The sequence below is a fragment of the Montipora foliosa genome, chromosome 6 (genome assembly GCF_036669935.1).
Source record: "Montipora foliosa isolate CH-2021 chromosome 6, ASM3666993v2, whole genome shotgun sequence".
Taxonomy (NCBI): Eukaryota; Metazoa; Cnidaria; class Anthozoa; order Scleractinia; family Acroporidae; genus Montipora; species Montipora foliosa.
The window spans coordinates 65,356,765-65,374,264 of record NC_090874.1 but is presented as its reverse complement, the minus strand read 5'-3'; the positions used below and the strand labels follow the sequence as shown (position 1 = coordinate 65,374,264).

The 17,500-nt window shown below is 40.0% G+C and overlaps 1 protein-coding gene and 1 pseudogene across 2 annotated transcripts in view; both read left to right on the top strand.

The window, feature by feature from the left end:
- Positions 1–6,596, top strand: part of LOC138008174 (uncharacterized) — a 27,407-nt gene extending 20,811 nt beyond the window's left edge. The window contains exons 6-8 of one of the 2 annotated variants that reach the window (XM_068855403.1): positions 734–780; positions 1,363–1,773; positions 3,725–6,596. In XM_068855403.1, the coding sequence (XP_068711504.1) occupies positions 734–780; positions 1,363–1,773; positions 3,725–4,060 (794 nt within the window). In that variant the 3' untranslated portion in view covers positions 4,061–6,596. The remainder of the gene's footprint in view (positions 1–733; positions 781–1,362; positions 1,774–3,724) is intronic. The other variant, XM_068855404.1, reaches the window with a different exon arrangement.
- Positions 6,597–9,768: 3,172 nt separating this feature from the next.
- Positions 9,769–17,500, top strand: part of LOC138005916 (uncharacterized) — a 15,366-nt pseudogene continuing 7,634 nt past the window's right edge.

The following is a 17,500-nucleotide window of genomic DNA, read 5'->3' as shown; positions in this document are numbered from 1 at the left end:
ACTGAGGAGAAAGTGCTGCCTTTGTAATTACATCTGCAAATGGTTAGACTCTCTAGTCTTCTCGGATAAGGACGATAAGCTGGAGGTCCCGTCTCACAACCCTTCAATGTTCATAATCCTGTGGGACGTTAAAGAACCCGCACACTTGTCGCAAAGAGTAGGGCATGTAGTTCCCGGTGTTGTGGTCTGTCTTCTGTGGTATATCATGGTTGGGAGGGTAAAAAGGGCGCACTTAATTTGGAGCCTCGCTCTGTTGTGCGACCCCCACCACAGTTGTGGTGAAAGTGGATAAATAAAGGTTAAAAATGCACTTTATGTGCCTTTCTTCTCTCTTCAGTTACGCCTTTCATTGCCTCGAAATCTCTAACTTTCGTTAAAGTTATCAGACTTTGGAGCAACCGGCACCTGGTTACAAACCAACCCAAACGGGCCTATTAACCAACATGAACTGAGAGATCTTTGTTTTCATCACATTAATTATGAGTACTCTATTTTATTCTTGTATTTTATATTTCCAGTGTGACAGTGTTATATTTTGAGTTTTTATTGATTTTAAGAGGGCCACTGGGTTCTCAGTTTCCTTACTGTCATGTGCTACCCTCTCAAAATAAAGTCCATTGATCGATTGATTGATTGATTGATTGATTGATTCATCTTGAAGCTTTTATTAAATAAATTTTAAGTTGTCTCACTAAGTGATAGAAGTTAACTTGCTCTTTTGGCTTCTGTTTAGATACAGCTTTGAAGACGACTGGGAAGAAATGTGACATAACACCCCTTGTAAGTGGCATCGAAGCTCGACTCTCAATGTATAGCCCCGTCTTGTTGCATGTTTGCACGAATAGCAATTGAGGCAGATTCCACGGTCCAGTGATACTGTAAACTGGCTTGCAAATATATTTGGTGATAGTTCATGTAATAGATTGGAATACGATAATTTTAGTTTTCTCCAGCGAGTAAACTTCTGCTGTTATTATCACTGATTGAAAAGAGAAGTGGGGAGAGTGGAGAAAATGCAACATTTTATGCTTGTATGAGTTGTCAAAACAGGATCTTCGTGTAGTCCTACCCAGGTTAAATATATATATTGTCCATTCCATAAAGAAAATTCATTGTGTTATTTTATCCCAGTAAGTGGGCTTTAATGTTCATACACCAGCAAATTTTCAATCTTGGTTAGCGAAACCACGATCTCGCCAACCCAACCAGGCCAGCCCACCCTGTCATAGCACTCAGCAAAATTAGTAGTATGGCGAGGTCTCAGTAAACGGACGATCCTGTTGAACTTGGCTCATGTGAAAAGAGCCTGTGTTGCAACCAGCAACCAGTTTGTGTGACACTGACCTTTTACTGACTTTCCAGGTTGATATAGTACGAGGCCCCACCTACCCGGATGAGCCTGCATATCGTAAGCACTACAATACCATTGGAGAATTCTATGAATACATCTTACACGCATTTTCCAACCTGACGCAAAATGGCACCAACCAAACAATATTTTCAGGCAACGAATCCAGGCAACTCTTTTTCAATTTTTCGTTTGGTCGATATGGAAAACTGATCAAAGTTACCGATTTTAAGAGTGCAAAGGAGGCCATCCAGGAGATCATCAGAGAAGGAGAAGGAAGTTCACCCTGCAATCCCTTGGACTGGTCGAACAAAACTGGCGATCTTTCACATTACTTCTTGTTCAAATCCATTGTGGAAAAACATAAAGTCAATGTTCACATAGCAGACGGCGGAGGTGGAAATGACACAAAACCGCCTTCAAAGGTTATTGCATACGTGATTCAATTGCTACCACTGCCACCCCGAAGGGTTCTTTCCCTCCAAGGAGATTTGTACTTCATACTTTTTTTTCCCCCTATCCGCAGGCGGCCTAAGAAGAGACCGAGTGTAGGGGGACATTAAATTACAATTCACATGTCGATCTCTCTTTGGCCTTCACCGTTTTCTAACACAGTTCATATTTAGAACTCCTTGACCACGAAGTTTATTTTCACCGAAGCCCAATTAAGCCGTAAGGTCCGTTTAAACGACTTAATCGCTAATGGAAGCAAAAATGTTCATTCCACGTTCTGAGGACATGATGCACAGAAAATCTAATTTAAATGTACAAGTTTAGATCGATTTGGGTCGAAATATTTCAGCTGAATTGCTGCCTTTACCGGTCTGTTCGATTATGAGTGGTTCCACAGGACTAAGCTATGTAATAACTCGCGGAGAGCGGTGCCTCAAATAGGGAACTACGTCATAGATCTTTAGAAGTGAACCGTATACGAATATGCGCAGCATCAGGTCACTCTATCACACCTAATATATAGTCGTCATACTAACGGATGACAACACTATCAAAAGGAAGGTTAAGGAGGCTATAAAGAATTAGATCAGACGCCAGGAGCCATTAGACACCCATCTCTCAACAGTGACGAGGGAGATCTATGACGCGGTACTCTATTTGAGGGACGGCTCGCCGTGAGTGGCTACATACCTTATAATTAGGGCCTGTTTACATGTAGACAGGTTCACCCTCCTAAGGAGGGTCACCTACCAGAAGGGTCAAAACAAGTCCTGTTTTACATGCAAACTCGACAAGCAAGGGTCACCCCGGGGTAGGGCTAGCGTCATGCCGCTATTGTGCCTTTGTTCACGGTGGTGCGATAGTCCTGTCGGACTCTTTTTATGTTTTCTTTGATTATTTGAAACCCGCTTCGTATCTTTGCTTCTTGGGCTTCTAATTCTTTTCAGTGTTCTTCGTACTCGCTGGCATCCATGTCTTTTAAGTCTTTGCCGAGTTCCGAGACACTTTCTGGGCCAAAATCTTCAGGATAGTTAATGGACATGCAGCCCCTTCCTTCTGTTGCTTTCTAGGTCGGCTTCAAGATCGGTTGCGTTGTAGTCGCACTGTGTTTTGAATTCTTTCACGCACTTTAAAAGCACCTCAGGATGTTTTTGGCGCTACTGGATCGATGACTGTTGTTGTTTGGGCGCCGGCTCGTCGAAGGCGTCGAAGAAATCGGAGGCGGTCTTCTACATTAATCTCATCACTTGGAGTCTCATTTGCGATAGCTTCTGCTTGATATCTTAATTCGGAGATATACGTACGAGACGCCATTCTTTTTTTTGTGATCGAAAATTTGGCGCTTCAAATACGTCATTTGACGTATTTTGATGCAATATTCGAGATAGCCCTTCCCCTAGGGTCACCCTACCTTGAGCGTTTACATGGCTTAAGTAAACAAAAAGCTGGCCCTCCTAAGAGGGTCACCCTACCTTAGTTGAGAGGGTAGCCCCAAGCTTAGGGTGACCCTTCCTGTCATACAGGGATGACCCTCCTGGAAGGGTGACCCAATCTCCATGTAAACAGGCCCTGTGTAAACACTCATATTCGAACAAACGGATTCAGCGGATTATTTCGATTCAACTCTATATAAATCTGTACGTTCTAGTTATATTTTTCCTACAGTAATCGTTAATGTTACTAGGGAAATATAAGTAACAAAATGACCACGCAGGAAAATTAAGCAATCAATCAAACCCTCATTTAATTACATCTCAGTACTGAAGATTGAAGTAATTTGAATAATCACGTATCGGTGAAAATTTGAGTCCAATTGTAATCTTTGTGTAATTTTGTTTAAAATTCCAGATTTTACAAAGAATGCCTCTTCTCGTGAGCTCTTTTACAACACAGTAACGCTTTTTTTTTTCATTTGTCCTCCAGACATCATGTCAAGGTGATTATCATTTCAATGGATCAAAGATATTTTTCGACCCTGCTGGAGTTTGGCCCATGGTCAACAACCCGCGTTATATAAAGTACACACCAGGATCCCGACCAGATGTTTTGAACAAAGAGTTTAACCGAATATACACCAACCTCCTCAGATCTCTTGAAGTTGTCTTCAATGGACATCCTGAAAAATTCGTCGATGCGTTAGGATTAATGATGACAGTAGACAGATATCTAAAAAGACTTGTGCAAACTCCGCTGGAAGAACAAGGGGATCCGACTGTGGGTCCGAACGCTGGACCAACCTTCGAATTTATGCCTGATTAGTGAGACATCACTCCATATTTGTAACTAAGTGAAGTACGATCGTCAGGGTTTTAGGCTTCTACAGATTGTGCCATGAAAATGCTGAAACTGTGCTATAAAAATACCCAAACCCAAAAATTGCACGAAAATTGCACAAAAGGAAGAGCACAAAGCAAGACAAAAACTATTTTGCCTCTGTGATCAAAAAATCACTTGCTTTTTTTTTTTTTAGATTTTGACGTGTGTTTGGGTAACATCTGACTGGCAAGATTTTAAGCTTTGACTTTTATCCAAAGGCCGCGTTTTGGATTCCACAGTCCGCCATTACTCACGTTCAAAACTGACCGATTGCACCTCAGAGGATTGGATCCAGGAAAAAGTGACGTCAAAGGCTCACTAGCTTAAACTTTTCAGGGTGTGAATGCAGCTTATTATAAGTCTAAAAGCTCAAAACTCCAGTGCTGCATATTAATTTTGCGGCGTACACACGCATTGCATTCTTAAACTAGTGAGCCTTTGACGTCATTTTACCCTCGATCCACTGCAGCTCTCTCAAATGGCGGACCATTAAATAGGAAAATTCCAGTTAAAATAAACAGTTTTTTTTTAATCAAGGCTTAAAACTTTGGTCGCTTCGTGTTTAATTAACATAGTTTTGAAATCCAAAGAAAAATAAAAATTGATTTTTTTGGTTACAATGGCACTTTAAACACTCTCTACTCTCTAGCAAAATTTAAATCATAACAGTTGTTTCTGCCACCTCATTGATTTGAATGAATTCTCGGTTGTGACACATCACCTCAATTATTTGACAATTAACATGCACAATCTTTAGAAACCTATCTGGGTGAGTGCAATCATGAGGATGACGTACTGTTTAAAAATGACACTACGGACTGATGTTTCGACAACCTGAGCGGAACACCAGGCAATAGGGACTTTAAGATCTGCGACGGCGCGATCAACGAAAACGTGACTTCAAAATATAGTCCATCTCGCTCACGTTTTACAATGTGGGCGAAGTATCCTAAAATGAAATTTTTTTTACGAGCGGTTTTACAATAAAACTATACAATGAAAGGTTTGTGTTTGTACGCTCAACCTCGAACTTTGTGATTTCACGTCGTTGTTGTGCAGTGTACAGCAAACATATGTGCTAAAATGCGTGACAGCACGTGCAATACGAATATGTTTCCCCTTTTAACCAATGATATTCTTGTTTGTGGCGTCCTTGTTGAAGACTGCGTCGTAGATTATAAAGTCCCTAATGTCATCTTAATCTCAGGACGATCGTACTTCACTTAATTATATCTGCCTCCACCGGTTTAAACCATTCACCACTCGAGAAGCGTTTTTACTTAATAGCATAATAACATGAATGTCTTAATTTTAAGTATTATCAAGAGAGTATGAAGGTAAGAGAGGTAATCCCTCATATTGGCCCTATTCCCATCGTAATCCCTTATAAATTATTTTTAGATCTCCTGCGAGATCCGGTAACCCCACGAGGGTTAACTGATAGCCAATCATATGTCCCCATTTTTACCAATGATGACAGCTGAGCGAATTTCCACGCAATGATTCGCGTCGTTCGCGAAAATGGGGACATATGATTGGCTATCAGTTAACCCTCGTGGGAATACCGGATCTCGCAGGAGATCTAAAAATAACTTAAGAGGGATTACGTTGCGAATAGGGCAAATATGAGAGATAACCTTTCTTACCTTCATACTCTCTTGGTATTATGCTGTGCAGGGGTGCATTAGCAGGAGCGTACTATTCTCATGCTAGGTCTATGTCGCGGCATTTTAAAAAATCAAGCTATTTTTAGATGAGTTCTTAGAATAAGATTCAGTTTGCAAGAGTGACCCCTTCAGTCCTAAATTGAAAATTTGTTACGTAAGGGTATATATCGGTCATAGTCTTCTTGTCATAACCATCTTGCTTGTGCCTCAGTGTGAATAAGGTTTTGATGTTAGGCCACATTCAACTCAACATTTCTACCTTATAGAAATGAAATAATGAACGTTGTAGCTGAAATCTTTTGGGTTATCGTCGAAACGATTGTATCTAAAGTCTATCGTGTGTGGCTCGAAAAAAGAAACAGATTAGCAAACTTCGAGTAGGGGTGACGTTACAACCAGATAATCTGTCTGGCGGCACTTCTTCAAAACCAACTTTCTTTCAAAGCGGAGAAAACAGTCGAAACTACTTGGAGATGAATAAATTCGAAGCTTTATATATCCAGAACCAACAACAAGAGGGCACAGTTACGAAATAGAGGATATTACAAAGTCGTGCGGAGATACGAAATTTCTCTTCGAGTGTTGACAAATAATTCACTAGTGAGCGCAGAATTCCACTTTTATAGTCCTAACGTAGAACAATGGCGCTATTTTTATGTAACCATAGCAACGATGATCTTTTTACCTGTCAAGGTAACATGATATTTTCAAGTGTGAAGATATCATCTTTTCACACGTAAGCTCAGCTGGTATTTCATTGGTGTTATCATGTTTGTCTTGTGTTTCTATAATAAAACAAGATTTGACATGGACGTATTTCTAGAGATTTATCGATGAGTGAGGCTAGAGACTACAGCTGACTGAAATTCCCTCCCCCTGAGCTCGACAGACTCGACAGTCCTCTATGCAAATTTTACAAAACAGCAAAGAAAAAAAGACAAAACTAAATACGAACCTGATACAACTTTTGCATTCTCGCGCAGTGTCCAACGATACCTAAGTATAAAGGAAAACAACGCAAGGCTAGGATAAACATCCTTAAAGACGAGATATTTAAAGTCTTAAGACAAGTTCTAAAGTCCAAGCACCGAGGACTCAGGAAAAAGGGAAAAGGCAACAGAAGCTCTGTCAAACGAAGATTTTGAGCTCGTCTTTAATGAAAACCAGTTTGGCATTCTTTCATTCATTCATAAAATCTTACCTACATCTAAAAATGGTGGCGTAGTTGAACCATGCGCTAAAATTAGATTTTATAAAATTATCATTGGAAGAGGCCCATGGATGGGGGATCCGCTCTCTTACCTCATCTTCGTTTGTGACATCATACTGTTCTCTGGCAAGTCGTAATCGCAATTCAAGTCCGCTGGGGTAAGGGAGTACGAGACCCCACTCTTATCATCAAAGACGTCTAGAAGCAAGTGCTGTGGAGATGTGCTCTCTCCGTTTCCAGAATACTTGACGTTATTTCATCCGACGTTATTTCATCCGCTATCTTTATCTCTTTTTCGAGGTCCTTTAGGTCACACCCCTGTTGGATTTGCTGGCCTAAACCAGCAAGTAGCCCACGCTATTAGTTAAAAACGCGATCGATAATTTCCAAACGATTCCATGTTACAAAGCATTTCATCCTACAGCATCTCCTTCGAGAATCGCTTTCGCTTCATTTATGTTTTGACTTACGACTGCACGATGCCCTTTTATTTTCCCCTTCACACGCTCCAGCAGACTCACAAAAGGAAAAAAAACATCTGCCCCACATTTGGGCGTCATGTTTTGACGAACAACATAGTTTCATTTGAGTAATACATGCCACGTGAAATTCCACGCGCTGACTTGCGTGTATACTCGCAAATAAGTTCTGAAGACGATTTCTGGTCTAATACACTACAAGTGTCATTTGAAATGTATCTATTCTGTTAGCTATCGCCCTACATGAATTTTACAGGAGTCGCCCACTGAGAGACATATCAGAACCCTCGCAAAGTGAGGGGCTGAGGAAGGGGGTGGGGGGGGGGGGGGTTAGTTACGTGCATTTCTGTGCATGTAGTCAACTTGAAGTCAATTCTATAATTGATGTTTAAACTGCTAATTAGTCCTTGCTAGTAAAACGAGCCTCAGTAGCCTTTATCACTAGCACTTAATGTGCCTGAATATGTTATGCTATGCTAATGCTTGCGTCATTAGTGAGGACAAGTCCACATAAAGCACGAGGCGTTTGCGCATGTCGCTTGTGTGGTGTTATTTCAATAAGCCACGAACACGTTTTTTAGGTTGACTTCCTGATTACAACGTGGTGGGAACGAATTCCCTACTCGAGGGTCTCTACGGCTAACAAAAACTAAAATTTGATTTGATTTGTGTTAATTTGTTGATTTTAGTTTACAGGGTCCCGAATTAGCGCTCCAGAGCCAGAAGATTAGACACTTAAATAAAGTTCCTTTCCTTTCCTTTTGAACAGCATCCTATCCTCAATTTCATTGCCGAAAGAGATCAAACTTGATGCATGTGAGTGTTTCATGAAAAGAACATTGAAGAGGTCAGTTTACTAATGACGTTTTACGAATAACTTTCTTAGATTTCAGTCAATTGTCCCACGCGCAGGATTCGAAGCAGCTAATATGTGCCCAAACCGAACATGCTGTAGGCAATTTATTGTACAGTGTTAAACGATAAAAATTGTAGCTAAGATTATTTAAACAAATTGATTTGGCCAACTGTGATTTTGCGGTACTTTAATGTTAAGTTCTTTTGAGTGGGTTAGTGTTTTCATGCTAAATTAAGGGATATTGAAAAAGGTTATTGGTTTCACTCTTCCAGGCTGTTCCCCAGCAACGGTGTGTTAATTGATCTCTATTTGCTCTTTGGTAGTTACGATAAAAATGCATCTTCTCCTAATGTCATAAATTTAGTTTGGGACAGGTGTTCGTGAAAGGTGTTTGGTACGTCATGCCAACTAAGTTTTTCATTAAGAATTTTTTAATTGGTTTTTGGTACGACTAACAGCTATTTCTGTGTTTCATCCACAGCCTCGGACAATATCATTGAAACGCGTTGCAATACCTTGCCCTTCCCACAATGTTGTTTTGCGAAATGCCTTCCTGGCAGAAACTCGCGTGCAAACAACATTGTTAGGGGAGAATTTAAGCTAAGGAATTTTGTCACAGACTGTAGTTGTGTTTTATCCAAGTAATTTCTTTTTCTATATTTCCTGGAAACAACTTATTTTCCTATCTCCTCTTGACTTTTTTGCTTTTTCTTGCGGTTCCAGGTCAGATTCCTGACAGAAAAGCGGTCCTCTTTTATGCACAATGAAACAAAAGACTTTTACACAGGATTACTTTAGTTTTTTCTTGACACTGAATAATTATTACCAGTCGGAACTTTACAGCTGCGATGGAACAAGTTTTTAATCACTTTGTTGCCACCAGTCCGCGTAATTTATGCATTGGGCTGTGCTTTAATCTCACTTCCTTCTCAATCTTTCGTTCATTGGTTATGTCAAAGTCTTCATGCACTGTTTTTCTAGTTAATTTTAGTGTAAATGTAACCTTTAAACATTGGAACATATTCCGTATTATTTTTATAATTCTTCTTTTGTGACATACCAGTCCAACTCAAAAGAAACGTTTATAAAAGTGACCATTTTCTGTATGGGCGCTGGCTCGAACAAAGACATGTAAATAATAACGGGTACGCAGGTGCATTTTGCTTGGCGGGTGACATTTGACACATGATTGACAAATTATTGACAGCCCAGCCTTAAAAGATATCAAAAGAGCTGTATACTTTTAAAAAGGCAGAGTAATTTGAACGAGACCCGTAAGGTTTGACCCGAGTACAGCAAATGAAAAAGTGAGGAAACCAACAAGATTGTTCAGGAGTCTTCCCCAAAGACTTCCTTCCTGAACAACCGGCCGCATGGTCGGCTTTCGTAAAAACGACCTTTAAAAAAATAACTACACGTTCTCATGCATGTTTGTCAGGATGTTGTGGCTCCTTGTGTTCTTCGAAGTTTTTCTACTCTGTTTTGGTGAAGAACGCGTACTTCAAGATGGTAAGTTTTATGATCAGGAAATCAAACGAGGTAAACGTAGAAAAAAACGAGTGTAATGCCCTCACGGTAACTTACCGAGGTAAAACCATATCAAAAGAAAAACTACGGTGCAATTGGTCGATAAAGCTTAAGCCGGGTCAATTCAACAAGAATGTGAAAAAGTTACAGGACATTGATATTCCCGCGTTCAACGTGAAAATCAGTCTATGCTTACAATACATAGCTGACTTTTTCATGCTACATGACAACATATACGACCTAAGGAATTCAGGTTTAAGTGTCCCATGTTTTAAGACGGTGGCAAATGGAAAACGATCCATCAAGCACTGGGGCACACAAATATGGGCCAAAATAGTTCAGACCGTATCCGCAGATCATCGACCTTAAGAACTGTCAAGAAAAATTATTAGGACTAAAAACCTAATCCAGTCTCACTGTGGACCAGGCTCCAGTTGTTCAAACGATGGATATTGCTATCCAGTGAATAAGTCGCAGCGAAACCATTTGCGCTATCCAATGCCGAGAAAGTGATTTATCCGGTGGATAGTGTCTTATCCACCTTCTGAATAACTGGGGCACTCACTTTTTCATTGCAATTTTTAAATAGATTATTCTGAACTTTGATTAATATCGAATATCTTTGAAAGTGAAAATGCTAAATCATATTCATTCATATTTTTATGGCTAATGGTGAAACAGGAAGAAAGCGATAGCGCCTTGTTTTTTGCTCGAGTCAATAATACAGGATTATTGTTGCAAACTTCATTAAGGGCGCTTGTCTTGCTTTCCCAAAACCCATTGCGAAAGTCATCCTCGCTTGAAAACAAATGTCATTGAAAATCATCTAAACCCGTCGTTTATCGTCTAAACTTGAGTCGTTTAGTAACATAAACGTCACAAACTTATTGCTTAAATAGCTACTTTACGGTGTCAAATCAGCTAGCTTACTTACCACAAAACAAGAGAGAAAATGGTAAACTATGGTTGCTTGAGTTTAATACACTGATAGGATTCGGGGTTAAGCACTTTTATATGCTCTAGATTTGGAAATCTCACGGGCAAAAAACGAGTATATTTTAATATACTCGTTTTTTTTTTTTTCTATCGAAATTAAAATCTGTTACCTTTAATTGTTAGAGATTACGTTCAACCTGTTGACATTCTGATTTGTGTTAACAGTAAAGATGAGGGGCGAAACAGGAACGGATTACTGAATGTACTTCGTTACTTGCCATTGGAATTTGGGCAGCGCAAATGCCAAAGCCACAAGTTAGACTCATCACAAATCCTTTGCGACTCCACAGTACTGAGTAAAAAATGCCAGCTCAACAACCTAAAATAAATTACTTAATTGTTTGTTTTACATCTGTAAACGTATTTTGCAAAGCTTTAATGAGTGTTTTGTATTCTTGTTAACAGATAAACTAACATACATGCACTACCCTCATTTTCATTTTGCTGGAAGATTTCGCGCGGATACGGCAACCCTCAACAATTTCCCAAACTTTTTCGACATAAGAAACTTTACACAAGGTGATACGCTAAGGAGTCCTGATAACTGGAATCCCCTGGGAAGTGGAGAGTGGACGGTGGAGGCTGAAGTGACCCATGTGTGCTATTGTGATTATCGTTGCGTGGGAAACCAAGAAGAAGACAGTCTTTGTGGAACTCGTATTACAGGTGCAATTTTAAAAAGTAACTGATCTTGTTTATGTTACAACTTCTGTACGACAATATCGAGATTTTTCAACCGCGATGAACAGCACAACCAATTCCTACAACTCTCAACAAGATGTGCGAGTGGCGTCCAAGCCATAAGTAAGACTCCTCACAAATCCTTTACAACTCCACCGTAATAAAAAATAAAGTTCAAAGTTCAAATAAAGTCCAATAATGTTCAAAGAGCATTTAACTAAAGTGCCCACAGTTATAAATAAAAGTTGGTATTTTCGATTTTGGGTGGAGGTTTTATGATAACCGATTTATACAATTAATTGCAAACGAGTCTTCGCTCGGTGGACGAGGACTATGTACTAGGGAGCCGTTCTGGGCCGGGTTTTTTTGGCAGCAAGAGCTTGTTAAAGACCAACCCTAAACAAGGTGTAAGGCCGTGTGTAAGGCGCTATTTCTCGGCTATCTTACGGGACAAGCTGATAATCTGACGAATGAGAGGGTTAGTTCATAAACAAACTGTGATGCTGCGTCTTTTGGGAGTGGCGAAAGAATTTAGGAGAAGCATTCCAGATGGATTCCCAAACTGCACCTTTCAAGTTTTCCAAGCTAATAGCCAAGTCCACTAAGCCCCTGTGACCTGCACCCCGGTAAAATTATCTGATTCTTATTTTAAGATCAGTGTTTGTGTTTAATGTTCGTTTAATATACCCGGATTGTGTTACACCCCGGAAAACGATGTCACTTTGACGCCTCTGATAAAAGAGAGCCATAGTATAGGCTACATGTGGCTTCTTGCTACATTGCTTATTTTCCGCTTGTAGGAGGTGGAACCAGGGTTCCTGCTAAACTAGTTGACTTGGATCCACAAGCCAACAAATTTGCAGAGGTGTGGGGATGGCGCATTTTGGTAGGGGAATATTTTTCAGCAGACTACGTTCCTGCGCCATTCCAGTATCGTTGGGTGAAGTCTACAAATGGATCCGATGGTGACACTGAACAAGGAGCAGCGGGGCAGTCAATACTCACAAACATCAACTGGAATGAGACTGCAGAAATTTCAAATTCACAAATCTTGCAAAAAATTAGGAACGCAACAAGATTATCCATTCGATTCAACATGGATGCCTTCAATGAAGTTCCATACAATCCATATTTTGGTTGGGGCAGAATAACAGGTACAGCTGTATTTGTTTTTGTCGCACTGTGCAAAACCTTTCACAAAAAATCTGAAATAAACCCAAGACAAATAAAACTAACGAAATAGAGAAATGATTCTCGCAATTATCTGGAGAATTTCAGTAATTATCTCTTCTTGGAGACACCTGAAACATTCATGTGGCTCTAAAGGGATTCGATCGAACCCATGGCCTATGCGATGCCGGTGCAATGCCGGTGCAATGCTCTACCAACTGAGCAAGGAAACCACAGAGTTGGGAGCAGGTCAATTTTCCAAAATAATGTCACGGTGTTCCTGTGAAAGGACTCGACGAAAGAAATGTATTTATTTGAAGTACGGACTATAGACGAAAGCCCGCACTTCAAATATGTACATTTCTTTCATAAATAAAACTGCAAACGTATGACATAAATATGCCGGATTGTAAGGCATTTCAACAAATGCTGTTTAAGTTTATAAGATTCAGAAATATACAAATGAACAAACTTTTAAAAGCTATTTCAAAAGCCAAGTATTTCTCTCTTAGCTTATAATTACCATACGATATACGGCTCTGCAGCGACGTCGGAGATTAAAGGCTTATCTCGAAAGAAACGCAATAATCTGAAAGAGCGACTCAGGATCAACCTCCCAGAGCCAGCTGAACTATATAACTCAGTCATAATTGCAGGGGAGTGTTGTTCGAAAAGCGTGCGAAAGTTGTGCAGAACACTGAATAGAATATACATCAAACTGTCATTAGCATTGTGCACCCTGAACAATTGTAAATTCATAATTGGCCAATCATAGCTCGCCTTTTACTCGAGTTATGTTCATAAATTAAGCTTGTTTACAGAATGTACACGAGAGAGTGTGTTTCAGTGAATTATGCCCAAAAAGCCAATGGTGCCGAGAAACTATGCCAATTTGTCACAAACAGAAATGTGACTTGTTCGTTTTATAGCTTTAACATTCATTCATTCATTCATTCATTCATTCATTCATTCATTCATTCATTTATTTATTTATTCGCTTTTTCAGTTATTCATTAGTGACCGCGCGATATTCAATATTTTTCTTATTACTCATAAGTATTCCTCATTTTTCCAAACAGGGACAATTGGCTTAGCCAGTACTGAAACCACTCCATTCGCACCTGGACAACGACTCCTAAAGGCCCAGTTTGATGGCCTCCAAGATGCACCTTTCATTTTGAACAAGGAAGCTAAGCGACTGACAATCGACTTTGGAAACAGCTTGCCAATCACGAAGAATGGAAGTCATAATGTGACGTTCATAGACCAACTCATAGTGGCAATAACAAAAAACAAGACAGATGATAAGCCTGTTTCGTGTCATGACAACTTAACAACACTTGGCATCGTCCTTTACCGATTGCAAAATTGGTATCAAACCTCGAATGTAGTTCAGTCATTTCCACCAATAGGAGTTTTATCACAAGACGAGATCGATCGACTAGAAGAAACACCCCCCCTCATTATTGCTGAGGTAAGGAGTTTCATCAAAAATAAGAAGCAACAGCGGTGACAAACATTATAAACAAGCGCATTGTTTAAAATAATTTATTTACATGACGTTTCGTATGCTTGGACATACATCCTCAGAAGTGATAGTTAATGGCAACTAAAGATACAGCTTCAGTTTCACTGCTGACATATTCATTTATAGGGTAGACTTTAAATGAATCTCCCTAATCAGTAGTGTTTCTTTTATTTCACATTGCATGTCAAAACGTCCTTTTGCTGCAATGTCAAAATCGTCTCGTTTCAAGTTTTGACCAGTAGAAGTAACATGATATTTGATTAAGCTAAGATGGCCAAAGAAAAAGAATAGTTAGGATAAGGAGTTTTAGTTAAACATACATAAAATGATGGAGAGGTGTAATCCGCACGTGAGAAGGATGGGATAAAAGTTGACTTTGTAGAGCCCGCAGATTAGTGGGACACATTGCACATTCAGGACCTAGATAAACGACGTAGCTCTCCTGGGAATTCTAGTAGCACAATCATAGGTTCGAATCCCACCTAGGACTCTGGATTTCTCAATTGTCCAATTGTCGCCAGGCAACTTGTATTCTATTCTTCTCACGGGCGCAGTTCATCTTTCCATCATTTTTTTTTTTTTTTTTAACAACTTTATTGACCATTATACATGTTACATACAACAAGATATATAACCGAAAAGAAATGAAATATATATGCGAATTGATATGAAGTGATAAGGTCAAAAGGGAAGGTGCGAACGGGACGCGAGGACCCATGCGAGGCACCGCCCATGATATTTAAAAAATATATATATATATATATATTAAGATACAAATAATAATTAAAACACGGTTAAATTTAAAAGACACTAAAAATTTCATGACCAAGATAAACGACCAAACTCTCCGGTGAAGTCTAGTAGCTCAATGTGCAGAGCAACCAGCCAGTGTTACGGAATCCTGCCTAGGAAAGGAACTTTATTGTAAAGGAACGTTATTTAAGTGTCTAGTTGCTCTAGCGCTGGAGCACTAATTAGGGGAACTGTACACTGAAATTAACAATTAACGCAAATCAAGTGAAATGTTGGTTTTTGAGGGGAGGGGAAACCGGAGTATGCGGAGAAAACCTCTGGGTGCAGAGTGGAGAACCAACAAACTCAACCCATGTATGACGCTGAGTCTGGGAATCGAACCCGGGCCACATTGGTGGGAGGCGAGTGCTCTCACCACTGCGCCATCCCTGCACCCCTTCAAGGAAAAATCAGGAATTTCAAATGACCACATATCATTTTCTATCATTTTATTGTGATTTATCATGAGTGTCTAGAGATGCCCGAAGTATTGTCTGCCCCTCACGCATTCAAGTCAAAGCCGGGATAACTTTGCCTGAAACTAGTCATTCTTGCCTTGCTTCAGTTAGTCTCTTGTAGTTTGTATGAGTAAGCTGATCAGACTTAGAACTCAGATGTATTTCGGTCTATCAGCACCACCAAGGAAACTAATCACTCCCTTTATCACATGTGATCTTCTCTTAGGTAGAAGGAACATGGCCAGTAGTGCAGTGTAAACGAATCCTGTTTTCTGAAGCTAAAAACGGTATACAGGTGCATTCTTATACCAACTGGGTTCTAAGAGCAGAACCAGGTGACGAAGTGGAAATCAGTCTCCTAGCGACTAGATTTGGGACTCCAGTGCCTGGTGTAGAAATCCACATTACTCCATTCGCTTGTGATAAAATATTTTACGAATATGGAGGTCCTCCAATTGGGACTGAGCCTCTTCCATTTCCACCAAAGAACCTTACAACTAACGAATCTGGATTAGTATCCATACAATTCCGGGCCCCTGATCCGAAAAAGCAAAGAAAAAGATCGATGGCCAGCTGTATCCATACCTTTTCTGGGACCAAGAAAATCCCATCGACGCCATTAAGACTTGTGAGGAGAAAACTTACCTGAATCTTCTTAAATCTTACATTGTTATTAAAGTGTTTGACAGCTTTAGCTATGAAGATCCGCCGACGTGGAGAAAAGACGTGTACCCAATTTTCAAACAATACTCGTTGCTGTATCCATTGATGACACTGAATTACGTAGATCTGGGAAACTACTATGAAGTTACCCAACACCTTGGGCTTATCAACATGACGCTACGGCTGCCAAGGACACACCCCAATCACATGCCAGTAACTCGGGATTTATCTAAAGATAAGCTAAACATGATCCTTAAATGGCTTGACTGTCCAGAGGAAGGTAAAGAAGAGGAGGGTTTTACCATTGAAGAATTACGCAGAAATCTTCAGACGGCGATGGAAGTTGAGCATTCCACAATCCCAACATATTTGACTGCGTTAGCAACAATAAAAAAGAACTACAACAACGAAGTGCAAGCCATATTCAAACAAATAATTCTTCAAGAAATGCTTCATTTAGCCCTGACGGCAAATTTATTAAATGCAGTCGGTGGAGAACCTGTTCTATTTTCAGAAAACTTTATACCTCTTTACCCAACTCGCCTCCCTGGTGGACTTTTGCCGACCTTGCAAGTCCCGATAGAAAAATGCAGCATCTCTCTCATCGCTGATATATTTATGGCGATCGAACAGCCTTCAATCACGGCAGAATTTAACGGAAATCAGGGTTCTGAACCTAACAGCGACGAAAATATCATCCAAGGAGGTGATCAGTCTCATCAGAGCATTAAAGTAACAGGAAAATACACATCTGAGAAAGGTCAGTAAATAATTTTAATGATCCTTGCATGAGAAGCACATCACAATACTTGTTGTTTCCATTGCCAAAGAAAGCTATAGTGGACAAGAGTGAATTAGAAAATGGTGTTGATCTATCACTTTGCGGTCTTGCCCCAGCGCAGTCACAAATGGATTTATTTTTAGATACACTTCGCCCGAAACAAAGAAAGGGTCGCCAATTTTAACCAATCAGAAGAAACCATGTTACGCATGACTGCTTCTGGCATGTTTTTTAGGGACATGACCACTGATTTTCGCGGGAACGGGTATTCTAAAAATAGACTCATTTGTGACTGTTCTGGGGGGAGGGGGCACCCATGCCATGACAGCGCTCTTATCTAATTCACTGTTGTAGAGGGTAGATATTTACCTCAGAGAAAAAACACCATTATTGAAAGTGGCCAAGTGTTTCCAAGCAGAGAAAATCGTGGTTTGAGGCGATAATTCCAAGTATTCATGAAACGTACAAAGTTTACAAATACCGGTAGGTTATAGCCAACGAGCCGCGTAGCATCTAATATCCAAAGCGCGTTCATAGCATTGAATAATTGTTAAGTATATCTACAAAACGAAGAC